The sequence below is a fragment of the Ctenocephalides felis genome, unplaced genomic scaffold (genome assembly GCF_003426905.1).
Source record: "Ctenocephalides felis isolate EL2017-DRISC unplaced genomic scaffold, ASM342690v1 CF-g0.4_SCAFFOLD_01170, whole genome shotgun sequence".
Classification (NCBI taxonomy): domain Eukaryota; kingdom Metazoa; phylum Arthropoda; class Insecta; order Siphonaptera; family Pulicidae; genus Ctenocephalides; species Ctenocephalides felis.
Window position 1 is genome coordinate 28561713 of NW_020537324.1, and position 14092 is coordinate 28575804.

At 31.5% G+C, this 14092-nt stretch overlaps 1 protein-coding gene across 1 annotated transcript; it reads right to left on the minus strand.

The window, feature by feature from the left end:
• Nucleotides 1–1075: 1075 nt before the first annotated feature.
• LOC113367048 (zinc finger protein 431-like) lies at nucleotides 1076–14029 on the minus strand. The gene is made up of 11 exons (XM_026608679.1): nucleotides 13813–14029; nucleotides 13038–13369; nucleotides 12602–12916; nucleotides 12198–12342; nucleotides 11133–11216; nucleotides 9587–10063; nucleotides 5771–5941; nucleotides 5612–5681; nucleotides 5383–5544; nucleotides 3343–3652; nucleotides 1076–1342 (listed from the first exon to the last, which is right to left on the minus strand). Exons 2-11 carry the CDS (start codon nucleotides 13218–13220, stop codon nucleotides 1076–1078), a joined length of 2184 nt encoding a protein of 727 aa, XP_026464464.1. The 5' UTR covers nucleotides 13221–13369; nucleotides 13813–14029.
• Nucleotides 14030–14092: the final 63 nt, after the last annotated feature.

Below are 14092 nucleotides of genomic sequence, written 5' to 3' on the forward strand. Positions count from 1 at the left end.
TCATTTAAGCATACTAGTTGTACATAACATTTTCAGATAATTTATGGGTAGTTGTAATTTTATTAACAAGTAAGAGCGAAAAATCAATTTAGACTTATACTTTTTGCAAACCCAGGACAAATATCGCTTTTAGAAAAATCTGGAACACAATGTGGAACACAATCCGGCACTGTCTCGGCCAATTCGGGACGTATGATCACCTTATTTTATATTACACTTGATCAAAGTTTATTTGCACGCTTCAAAATAATTTCCACCTCGAAATACATAATATAAGGATATATTGATTTTTATAATCACAAATTCTTGAATTTATTTTTTATTATAGCTATTTCTCTTATAGTTCTCTTTATTCAAAAATGTTAATTGAATAGTATCAAGAAAACCCTCAACTAGACTAAAATAATAAATGTTTGTAATGCATTCTTTACCTCTTTCAAATCTATTAACGTGCTCATTATCTCTTTGAATGGTGAGTAGAATAATATAAAAATATTTCGCAGAATATAGCCCTTTCAAATCAAAAAGATCTAGAATTGTTACGTGCAAAGCCCTGGTAGTAGAGGTCTATGTATTTACTCAAGTTTTTTTCCGAACCCTACATTTATTAATTAATTATTACCTTGGATGAAAAATAAACTTATATGGCACCTTATATTGAGGGACTATTTAAAAGTCCTATAATTAAAACACATGATTTCATCATTACTTAAAATAATAGCTATGCTCTTTATGAATCCTCTTTATGAATAGGTACATGATCGATTTAGTTTAGATAGAAATTGCGGTAATAAAAATGTACAAAATTTGCTATAAATTCATTATTAATAATCCTCATAATTTATTTATTTAATAATTATGATACGAAAATAATGCAGCAAAGTAATACAAAAGATTAATTCTAGTTATGACTTCATCATACCGAGCAATACGATTTATGTAAGCTTTTAGCTAAAAATTAAATACTATAAAAACAAAAAATGCTCATCAAAGATCATCACTATGTACGATTGACAGTCTATCTTTGAAGAATATAAAAATAAAAATTTTGTGAATCTATTATTACCATCCGTTCTTACCGTTGTTCTCGAGGCGGACTTCGATACTGATTTCTGGCCATTTGTTGAGATGGAGAAGGCATATTGACTTGCAGTAATGTGCTCCCACTTGAGGGGGCTGCCATGCAAATAGGCACCGATACCGGTCGATCTATGCAGCCGTTACTGACGACCGTCATTGGCATGTTGCGCAAAGTGGCTTCGGTAGCTGATACCAATGTACCAGACATGGACCTCTGGATTGCGCCCAATAGTTCATCAGAGGCGACAAGAGCACCCGGCATCTAGAAATATTAACATTATTATTTATAATCACAATTTTTATTTATGTCAAAATATTATGAATTAAATAAATTAGTCGACAAAAGTGATTTTTTGTAAAAAACTAGTGGGGCGCATGGCATCGTGCCTCAAGGCAAATTGCTCGAACTTCCCGTACCAAAAATTATTTTTTTTTAAAAAGATTAACATTTTTGAAGAGAAGTTACTCTGAAAAAATTAGATTTTTGATAAACTATACATTTTTGATAAAAATTTACTTTTTTTGAAAAAAAAAAAGACTTTGAAGAAAAATTTATTTTGAAATATTTTGGAAATTCTGAACTTTTTTTCAAAGCAATCGTACTGCTTTAGCTGCATAGATACGAAATATGGAAGCGCGTAAGCGCCGCGTCGCCGTCTAACGGATAAACATTGGTACGAAACCCATATTGTTAAAATCTCTATAAAATATCTTATAATTTGATTTGTATATGTCTAATGATCATTTTTGACCGCCGAATGGCATTTTTTTACTTTTTTTACTACACTTACTAGATCTCCGAAACTGCTAGACCTGTTTTCATAAAAATTTTATCAGTTGTTCATCTTGTTAATACAAGTAAAATGTTTTTTGAATTATTCAAATCGAACGCTCTGTTCTATTAAAAACTGAGTTATCGTTTTTGGCACTTTTTGCCCCATATCTTCGGAACGGCTAGACCTGCCTTCGCCAAAAACTAATCAGCACGTCTCTTTATCAATACGAATCGAATGTTTTTTGAATTATTCAAATCGCTTCATCGATGTTCCCGAAATCGTCGACGAAAATTTGTATCCGCACACACACATACACGCAAAGATATATATAAAAAAAAATTAACTTCCCGTAGGGCAAGTTATAGTAATCGCAAAAAAATCGAAAATGAAAATTTTTAGATATCTCTACGTTTCAAAACCTTCTGAACATTTTGACATACCTTAGAAAAAATGGATGTATGTGTGTGTGCATGTGTGTGTGCGTGTATGTATGTATGTTCAGATACAAATTTTCGTCGACGATTTCGGGAACACGGATCAACCGATTTAAATAATTCAAAAAACATTAGATTCGTATTGATAAGGAGACGTGCTGATTAGTTTTTGGCGAAGGCAGGTCTAGCCGTTCCAAAGATACGGGGCAAAAAATTCCGAAAACGGTAACTCAGTTTTTAAGAGAACGGAGCGTCCGATTTGGATAATTCAAAAAACATTTTACTTGTATTGACAAGATAAAGAATTGATCAAATTTTCATGAAGGCAGGTCTAGCAGTTTCGGAGATCTAATGAAAAAAGTAAAAAAAAATGCCATCTGGCGGTTAAAAATGATCATTAGACATATGCACATCAAATTATCAGATATTTTATACAGATTTTAACAATAAATATGAATTTTGTTTACATTCCTATGGTTTCCGTACCAATGTTTATCCGTTAGACGGCAACGCGGCGCTTACGCGCTTTGACGTTTCATCACTATGCAGTCAAAGCAGTACGATTGCTTTGAAACAAAGTTCAAAATTTCCAAAATATGTCAAAATAAAGAAAACATTTTTTTACAAACAAAGTTCTTTTTTTCAAAAAAAAGTAATTTTTTGTCGAATTTAAAGTTTCTCATCTAATTTTTTCGAAGTAATTTTTTTTTTTGGTACGGGAAGTTCTAGTAATTTGCCTTAAGGAACGATGCCATGCGCCCCACTAGTTTTTTAATATCGTTCCAAAAATGATGGTTCATTTTCAATAATAGTATTCTGGCAGAAGTTGTACGTGCCCTCCTTAGAATAGCCTGGCAAACCCTGAGGGGCGCGCCCCATAGGTTGAAAACCGCTGGGTTAAACCCTTTTGTAATAAAAATCCTGAACCGCGCATTTTTGCTCCACTATTTTAATAATTTCAAGCTATGCAATCACTAATTTTACAGTATTTTAAATCGAAAAGTAAAACTTTTGGACCAAGTTATTCCACTTAATGAATGCACAAAACTTACATGAACCAATCTTCCATTTTGCGGTTGTAGTATTTGCTGGGGCCTTCTTTCTTCATTATGTGGTGACTGTGGTGAATCGCTGGGTGTCTGCTGTAACATTTGCCCTCGTTGGACACTTGACGGTGAACCAGGTTTATCATTTTGAGTTTGTAAATCCTGTGAGCCTTCGTCATGATTGGGCTGTTGTTGATGGTGATCTTGCGAATTACTAAACCTCAAATCGCACACGGACTGGGAATCGTAGGATGAACTATTACTGGCAGCGCTATTGACGTTGAGGGTTGCATCTCGATGTACTCGGTTGTGATGCCTGGGGAGAAAAAATATATCTACAATATATGATACGACATTTTAAATCATAGAACGTCGTTAGTTTTTTATTTAGTTGATTGAAATGCGACGATATAAAAGACTCATCAAAAGTAAATAAATATCTAACGCGGATCATGATGCGTACATATATCAATTCATAGCATGTATACATAGTACAAATAGTAACTAGTTGTGTGTAGTAATTTTTTTTGAATCATTCAAATCGAATGCTTATTTCTCTCATAAACTGCCATTGTTTGCACATTTAGCTTCGTATCTCCAAAACGGCTGGACTTGCCTTTGCCAAAATCTAATCACCACTTATACCCATCTATGAATTGAATGTTTTTGAGATCATTCAAATCGGATTTTTCCTTCTCCCAAAAACTCGATTTTTATTTTTGAATCATTCAAATCGGTTGATCCGTGCGGACATACAAAACACTCGCACATCCATTTTTTGAGGTATGCCAAAATGTTCAGAAACCTTCAAAACGTGGAGAAATGCAAAAATTTTCATTTTCGATTTTCGGCCCATTACTATAACTACCCTACGGGAAGTTAAAAAATAGCCCTTTCCGGGCTTTGCTTCATCAGATTAAAAATATATAAGCAACACTGGATAAATTCTGATAAGAAAAAATACATCAAATATAAGATAGGTTGATAGGTCAGTCCACGCTCCACGCCGACTCGCACCAACCCTGGACCGCATTTCATAATTTCATAATTCTTTGGTAAATTAATTTCTATATTAAAGTTAAGCTGCTGATAACAGTAAATATAATATAATACGAGGGTCATGTAAAAAATAAGGTTCCCACATTTTTTTCAGGGTTGAGGCATTTTTTATTGCAATAAATGTGTATACCATCGGAAAGCTTGTATTTCAAACTATTTTTCTACATAGTCGCCAGATTTTTCAACGCATGTTTTCTGAAGAGTTTTCCACTTCTGAAAACCCGCTTCAAAAAACTCCGCCGCCACGCCCTTGCTCGGTCTTCTTCTCCGGCGATTTTGGATGGCTTTTTTGAGTTTTGTTAGTGTCTTGCAGTACTTGTCCGAATTTATAGTGGACCCTTTAAGCATTAACTCGGTAAGCAAGACACATTTTCGGTCCAAAAACTCGATGGCCTCCCGCTCGTTTGCTCGTCGTGAACGTCTGTGCGTCCTTCGGAGAACTCCATGCACGATTTGAGGACGTGCTGGACGTTGATGCAAGTTTTGCCATAAACTTCTTCCAACTTTCTATGAATTTCAGTAGGTGTAAGCTTCTTCACGTTTAAAACTCGAATGACTGAACGGATTTCACACCTGGCGGTGACGGCGATTGCACGCTCCACCGCGAATGGCTGTTAGATTGGCACTAAGCTTTACAGTGATCTTCCAGGTAGTTGGAATGAAGTGGCAAGGATTAACAATGAAAATGGTGTTGCCGAATTTCCCTAGTATCTCGCGCAGCGAGTGTACATCGTTGGGAACCTTATTTTTTACATGCCCCTCGTAAATAATAAATATACGGGAAGAACGGTAAAATACTAGAAGATATAAAATGCCGATCATAAGGATATTGAAAAATGCGGGTAGAACTATATGGTATTATAGTACAGTCCTGTACGGTTTATTGGAGCGATCATAGATCATAGATCGTAGATCATAATTTAAGTTGAGAATTTCAATAAAACTCCGGCTGAATAAACAAAAAATATTCCATTACTTATGTTGTACCTTATAAGATAAGAATCTCTGACAAATGTCCGTCCACATATAGTGCATTCATAACTTTGGCCGGCTGAATGTGTCCGGATGTGAATTGCAAATTGGGATTTGGATGTGAACGTCATGGTACATCGGTCGCAGTTCAAAGGCTTCTCTGCCACATGGGACCATCTGAGATTAATAATATTTTATTAGCTAATATTATTGTTATCCTTATTTGAGAAAATAATAGTTTTACCTGTGTGCGGTAACGTAACTTTTCACAGCAAACCTTTTCTGGCAAATATCACAAGCATAAGGACGTTCACCTAAAATAAATAGATAGATTCTAAAACTATTATTCATTTGAAAATTTTATAATTATAAATTATAAGATTAAAATAAAAGGATAACAAACCTGTGTGTATACGTTTGTGGATATTAAGTGATGATTTTTGGCTGAATCGCTTCATGCAGTGTTCGCATTGAAAAGGCCGTTCGCCGGTGTGCGTGCGCATGTGGATGTCCAAGTAGGGTTTCCGGCAAAAGGCCGCGGGGCATTGAACACATTGGAAAGGCCTGCCTTGCACTACTCCAATAAAAATACCATTATCGCTTTAAAATTTCAGTTACAAAGCGAAAATTATCAGCTCTATAATAAAGGATTGGTTAATGAAAATTCGTTTGTAAGTATATATTCTGACAACAGCTTTCTAGTTTTCTACTTTTCGCTGCCAGATCCTTCTTATTCTCCTCCATTCAAAATTGGGCGCAAACCTGTGAATAACCTGCTACAAAGTGTAATGGAAACAAAAAAATATTTTTGTAGGTATTATCATCATAAAAATTCCAGAATTATGCTTTTATATGATTCATTAAAATTAATTTCAAATAACTACAAATCCAACGTCTTTGGATTTCTCGGTGTAAACTAAATATAAACCTGCAAATAAGATTTAACCACTTCGGCATGTATCCACAAATCACCAATCCGTTACTGCATTTCGTAAAATATCATTATTATTCCAAATAAAACATTGAAGTTTTCACAATAAGTTTGAGCAAAGGATTCAATTTTTAAATTAAATTAATTTTATTATAGATTCTAAAAAAAATCAAAGTTATTTCAGAATTTTTGTGGAATCAAAGATAAAATTAATTTTTAAATTGAAAAAAAAAATTATAAGTGAAAATGGTTTTATAGCATAATTTTTAGATCGCAGCCGAAGATGCAAACGGCCGTTCCAGTGAAGGTAACTAAATGTACTTTTAATAATTAAAAACATGTTACACACAATTTTCAGTAAAATACAAAATTACATATCACATATACAAAAAATCCAGAAGTTTGAATCATTTGCTAGTTTTTTAAATATTTGTTCAAGAAAAAACTTGATACAAAATACAAATACGATTAAAATTAAGAGCTCTTATAGCGCCTTTGCTAAAATTGGTTTTAAATTTAGTAGCAACATTATTTCAATGTTTGTATAAATTATTTCAATAATCTTATTGTATATGAATTTGTGTTAAAATTGCAAATGCCCAATGATTTTAAAACTAGATTAAACATTTGGTATTAAAATGTGCTTTTAAAACTCATGTTTAGAATGTATCGACGTACCGATATGAATTGGTTCAAATAAGTTGAGAGTACACTTCTCGTAAGGCTCTTGGGGCGTATTTGTATTGATAAGTCATTTATAGTGTTTTTGTTAGTTATAGATGAAACGTCAGTGATAATTTTTGACCCTAGAAAATGTTGCCGAAAATTAATCCGGAGTGGCACTTCTTGAACTCGCGTCCTGAAAACTTTCTCGAATTTTTAAGACAAAAACATTGTATCGTGTGAAAAAGGCTGAAAAGTTAAATCGATATAAAATTATGCAATCGGAGGTCTGTGATGAAACGTATTCGAAGGCATTCTGGTGTAAACCTTCGAAATGATAAAATTCGAAATCATACATACCTAAAGCAAAGTCCAATCATAATATTTGCAGAGATGGAGTCTTTTATACATTCTACATATCTTTTTGAAACAAAAAATTATTTCATATAAATCGTATCGCCACATTTTTATGTCTTTTAATAATTTATATTGGTACTTTAGGAATAGCCATCTTGCAACATTCAAAAAGCATGAAAAAATTCAAACGGACAGGCAATAAAGGATGCAATATTTAAAAAATGCATGATATACGACTTGTATTATCACTTTATGCAAATGGTTTCACATCCCTGCTGTACCAATATTAATAAAAAAAACCTTGTCTGGCAGCATAAAATATATTTTATATTCAGTCATAAAGTGATAACACAATATTCTAATATAACGAAATAAAAATTTTAAACTGAAAATAAAATGCACAGACAGGTATAGTATGATAAAATGTGACGACATGCAAATATAAATAAAAAATAATAAAAATGCTTATTTAAAATAAATAGATTTAATTATGAATAATATATAGTTTAACAAAAGTACAATCGTATTTTAGCTAAAGCATGTGTGACGAGGAATGCCAATGAACTTAAAAACTGTAATGATCAAAAAAATTCATAGAGTATTTATATTTTTATAGAGAGCCACATAAAAATGGCCGTTATAAAGTATCTTTGGCATTTCTAGCAAGTGGAAAGAATCACTTTTTTCATAATTTTACACTATAAAATGGAAATAATAAAGAAAAGCAAAGGAAAAGCTATGATTAACCAAAAACAATATAGCTATTTACTAAATTCAGGTACTGAGGGATTATACTAAAGTATCCAATTAAATCATTTATCTCAATTTTGGCACAGAATATAATTCAAATGAAAATATGCGATATAAAATAACTTTGTACAGTGAAAATATTCCAATTTTTATGAATCAAACAACATTAGCTTTTTTAACCCTTTTCTTTAAAAATAATGGTTAACTATATAATAGTCAATTCAATACTTAATAAATACACTATATTTGACTAAAAGCACATATAAAGAAATATACATCTGTGCGCATTTAGCTCCATAACACAATTATAATATGTAGCACTTGCTTCAACCAAATTTTTATAATTTTAGAATATGACTAGTAAAAACCTTTAAATTTATGTACAATAAATAAAATTTTATTTCAGCTGGATATATTACACCAGAATATAATTTCATATTTCAAACCCTAATATTTTGTCTAACTTTTTTCCAAACATAATAGAACATATATGACTGCGCACAGAGCTAAGAAATTGCATTTTTATTACACATTATGGCAAATACGACTATTTTTTTTATAATATTGATACAGAATCGTATTAGTTTTAATATCAAATTGTTCTATAGATTTTATGTATAAAAAGTACCATCTCTCCTTTAAACATACAATAAATATTATATCGAAAGAAAATGTAAAATGAAACTTATTCTAAGTACGGCCATATGTAAAAAATCATTCCTTCAAGAACAATCGCATTTAATTACAATCGAGAAATTGACCACGCACTCGAGTTATTTCTAACAAAACAAATTGCCGTTCCGACTTCAGTCTTATTAATGTCTCGGTCAGTAGCTGCACCCATACTGATGTTGAAATCATATGTTCACATCTTAAAATTCTTTGTGTGCTTTATTATTTTCTTTAAACATTTTAGAGATTCCCTTATCGCCTCCTGCATTCTCTAATAGCATTTGTTTTAAAACAGTGAATGTGGTTCATTCTTGTTAGAGACTATATGCCAAGAGTAAAATTGTGATAAATCATGACAACATTCAAAATCATACAAGTATCTACACGAAAAGGATTTAAATATAATATTATTTAAATTTAGATACTAAAATTATAGAAAAATATTATATCAAGATAAACCCTGTATTTTTTTTATATAAAGATTATGAACTTATTTGGATATACATATTGTTTACCTTTGAAATTTTGTTAAATCTCTCTTTATCATAGCAAATACCAAAACAAAGAAATATAGTTAATAAGTTATCATTTTAATTTAAAATTCAAATTAGATACTGTAGATTGGTGTTGCATTCAATTACTAATGCCATTGCCAACATGATCGATACAATAGGAATAGCTCGAAAATTGAAAGACCCGTGTCCACATGTGACTTGCTATTTTATAAATTTCCACCAACAAAGCTGGCGTCTGCGTTACCACTCGGTTTATTGAAGCACATATAATATATAATCTATATTATTTAGTTGTTTAAATGCCGATACGCGTTGGGTTCTTATCGAGCACCGGCAGCTATTGAGTCTACCCTACTGTCTGAATCAGGTTTGTCAACGTCAGAGGCGTCATCCTCATCAGAGGCATCGTCCATGTCGTCTTCGTCCTCGTTTTCCATGTCATCGTCTAAGTCTGCGTCGTCTTGATTTGTCGCGTCGGTTCCGTTCTTCGACGAGGCGCAATCTGAATTGTCATCGACCGACCCGGGCATCATGGGTAATTTCTCGTTGCTGTTATTTCCTGCGAGATTTCTGTCAACCTTTCGACAAATTTCTATCATTTTACCACAGGAGCAGCGTTGCCACAGACCTGTATGGATCCTTTTATGGATGTTCAACGAAGATTTCTGTGTAAACCGCTTCATACAGATGTCGCACTGGAAGGGTCTCTCACCGGTGTGGGTGCGCATGTGAATGTCCAGGTAGGGCTTCCGACAGAATGCCGAATCGCATTGCGTACACTGGAAAGGCTTGTTCAACGACCAGTAACCTGGAATTTGCCGCCCGATATCATAGATTTGTATACCGCCCGGTATCCAAAAAGACTTATACGCGCAACCGACATAATGTAAGAATACACAAAATAAAACAACTAAAGCATCCATTAATTACGTGAGATCAAGACAGAAGAAATGGCAGTGGGTAACGATGTACTGTTAAGTAGTTCAAAAAAGAATCTATAAACTTTGCGAATTCCATTTTTCAGCTTAACCCTCTGTTTTTTTTTTATAATTAATATACTGCGAAGTAAATCCCGTATAATAAGAATAGATAAAGGTAAATTTGATTCACCAAAGAAATGACGGTAAAATTTCTAAGAAAAGCAACTCCGGAAATTTATGGTAACCCACCAACAAAAATTTGCTTACGTTTTACAGCTAATGACAAAATTATTATTTCGGTATCTTTTTTATACTTAGGAAGTGAAAAATTGATTCAAAAATAATCTTCTCTTAGGCATTGAAATTGATAAACATGTTTGATTTCGCAAAGTTTAGAATCTAGATTTGCAACTATTTCTTTCTATTCATAATTATGAAATTCATTTTGAAATTTTTTTTTGAATATATTGCCTTTCAAGTTGAATGATAAATTAAAAAAATATTTGTCAAATTATAATGAAAATGTTATATTATTATGTTTAAAACAATTAATAGCTTTATACCGTTTTTAAAACTATCTAGGAGTAATGTTTTAGTTCAGTGCATATTAAACTATTTTTTTGAAGCAAATGTGTTATTTTTCCTCATTAGACTAAGTACGAATTAATCACAACAGTAATGAAAAATATAATAAAATATATTCTACATAAATTTTTATTTATATGTCTGTTAAAAAAGGTAATATTGCAATTTAAAGAAAATAATCATGTAACCCAAACTTTGTTTAACATATTAGTATAACCCTATTCGTACCTAACTCAAAAATGATAATAAAATACTCTTTTAATGAAATCATGCAATTTATGATAAAATGATAATGCTTGAAAATATTTGAACATGTGTCGGTTGCGCTTTTAATTACTATATAATAAAATGTTAAAATTAATTAAAACGCACCAGTATGAATTTTCTCATGTAAATGAAGTGCGCACTTCTGACTGAAAGTCTTGAGACAACTTGCACACTGGTAGGGCCGCTCACCTATACATTTTATAACATTATTAATATAGTTAGCAAATTAATTTCTTCAAATCCAAAAAATGTAAATTAGGTTGATACAAAAATGCTGGGATCAAATAAAATTTCCAAATTATTACAAATTTACCATCACTTCCCAAGAGCACTCCACATGTTCAAATATTTTAATTTAATCGCCATAATGAGAAATGGTTAAAAGAGAATTTGAAATATAATTGTCCATGCATCATTTCGGCATTTCTAAATAAAATTTTAAAATAGGAATACATGCAACTCTGTGCTCTGAGGATGCAACATGATTCCTCTGAATTTTAAAAATAAACGAATAATTAGAATGTGTGATGGTTTTCTAAGGTAGTCACAACGTTCAACATACATCATATACAGTTGAAATATATCTCAACATATCAATAGTTATAAAATAATAAATAAAATTTGTTAAAATATTGTCCAACGCATTAATTACTTGAGAAAAAATGTATTTTAAGTTATATTATCTACAAAAATGCCTGCCTATGATTTTAAAGCTTTATTTATTACGAGTAATACTGGAACCTATTCAACTTGACTTGGGATTAAAAATATATTAATTTGTTATTTAAATTCTCAATTAAATTTCTTAATCCGTTTTATGAAATGTTGTTAAGATACAATTGTAATTTATATCTAAAAAGTGCCCAAAATTTTAAAAAAATAATCTCAGAATCATTATCAGAGGTCTCATATGCAAAACTAATAAAGAACAATAACAAACTGTGAGTATATATAGTTATTATCCTACACTATCAACATTAAGACTATCTATACACATTAAGTATTTGATGATAGCACAAAATGATTTAATCGTAATAAACTTGCATGAATAATGAAAAAAATATATAAAAGTTTACCATATTAAGATATAAAATTTTAAATATTGTGAACTTAGCTATACTTTTTCACACAACAATTCTTTGATATTAAATATATTTTTATACAACATACCTGTATGAACCCTTTTGTGAGTATTTAGTGAAGACTTTTGTGTAAACCGTTTATTGCATACATCACACTGAAATGGCCTTTCACCTGTATGAGTGCGCATATGTACCTCAAGATAAGGTTTTCGGCAAAATGCTGCATCACAAACCTGCAACAAACATTACGCATATAAATATATATACATAAATGTGAAATTGGCATAACCATGAACAAATACTATCGTTTGAGAAGTCTGGATTTAACCCTGTTGGGCAAATAATTTTCCATATTTATCAAGTCAATATAAAAATATGATAGATGAAAAAATACTATTTGTAAAATAGGAGGTAAGTCTAATTTTTTTTATTTACATCAATCTTTACATTTATATAAATCTTTTTTTATAACAGTAATACAAATATACTTACAGTACACTGAAATGGCTTGTTTCCCGAATGCAATTTCATATGTACATAATATGAAGAAGCAGAGGATAAGATTTTCCCACAAATTTTGCAGGCTTGTGGTTTGTTCCGAGAATTGAGTTCAGTTTTTGCTGTAAGATGACCATCATGCCCTTCATCGTGATTTACATTTTCCATATCATGTTGGCCAATTTGATTTGACTGTATAACAGCAGGATTAACTTGATTAATAACTTGTCCAATTTGAGATTCCTGATTTACTTGATTTATTTGATTGATTTGTGTATTCGCAGAATTTTGGGATGATTGCTGATTTTGCTGAAATTTGAATATTGCTATATTTATATTTGCAATTTAAAATTAAACTAACACATTATTTTAATTATATGATTTTTATGAACACCGAATGCTGTATTGGTATCTAGTTTATGGATCTCACCTCAATAGCGTACTGTAGTTTTTCATTTGTGTTTACAGAAATTTGCTGCACCATAGCATCTTTTGCAGAATTATCAGATGAAATGTTTATTACGGAATGTTCTGAATTTTCTATTCGTGGATGTGTTGGTGGAGGGCATGAATAAAAACTCATCGGTTCTGATTTGATCTGTTGCTCAAACATACTAATAGTGGCCAAGAGGTCTCCGGGCGGGGGCACGGGTACACCAACCCCGCGCCCCACCCCCCAATGCGTAGGAAAACTAATGGTGGGGCTTTAATATCAACATGTTCGCCACCAATACCTCAGCCATGGCAATAGCTTTTTCACACCTGGGAAGACATAATAAGCAAAAATATTTATTTAACCCTGTCCATAAAACTTTATTATTATAAAATTTTACAGTTTTTGGTTTTTAAATTATGCAAATGATAATGATCTTCGTAAAAGTCATAATTTCACTGTAGAGACAGAATCTTCAGTTCTGCAGTAGAGCTTTAAATTTATACACAAATAATGTCAAGGCAAATATCTTGAAAAAAAAAACTGTATTTTTTTTAAAAAAAAATATAAAGTCTAAATTGAGGTGCACGAATGGGACTTGAATAAATTGAAGAATGCTTTGGTGTCAACTGTTTATAAAAAATTGTTATAATATTTTTCCATAAATATATTAAGCTCACTTCACATACGCCAATTACTTGTACACCGTTTACACAAAATTTTTTTAAAATCACATTCGCGAACTCATATGTAATAACTCTCAATTACTTACTTTTAAATAATTGATATTTCTTCTTCACATACTTCTTTATTTGTTTTGCTTCGTCTAACTTTAGCCAAACTGTAAAATTAAAACTAACTAATCGTTTAACTATCAAGTTTCTTGAATTTCACACTGTATGCATTTCAAAATTTAATTTCACTAGTTACTTAAATAAGCATAATAAAATACATTTTATTCACACTACATATCTATAAAATCATAGCACAGCAAGAGCAAGAGAACAAATATTTCATTTTGACAAGATGGCGCTTGTTACAAATGCGCGTTG

Bases quoted from the DNA above. Each gene is read 5' to 3' on its own strand.
- LOC113367048 (XM_026608679.1), bottom strand. From the start codon at position 13,220: ATGTTTGAGCAACAGATCAAATCAGAACCGATGAGTTTTTATTCATGC. The intron at 10,064-11,132 runs GTGCGTTTTAAT...GGCAAATTCCAG, and splicing joins ACATGAGAAAATTCATACTG to GTTACTGGTCGTTGAACAAG. The intron at 5,682-5,770 runs GTTTGTTATCCT...TATTTATTTTAG, and splicing joins CCACAAACGTATACACACAG to GTGAACGTCCTTATGCTTGT.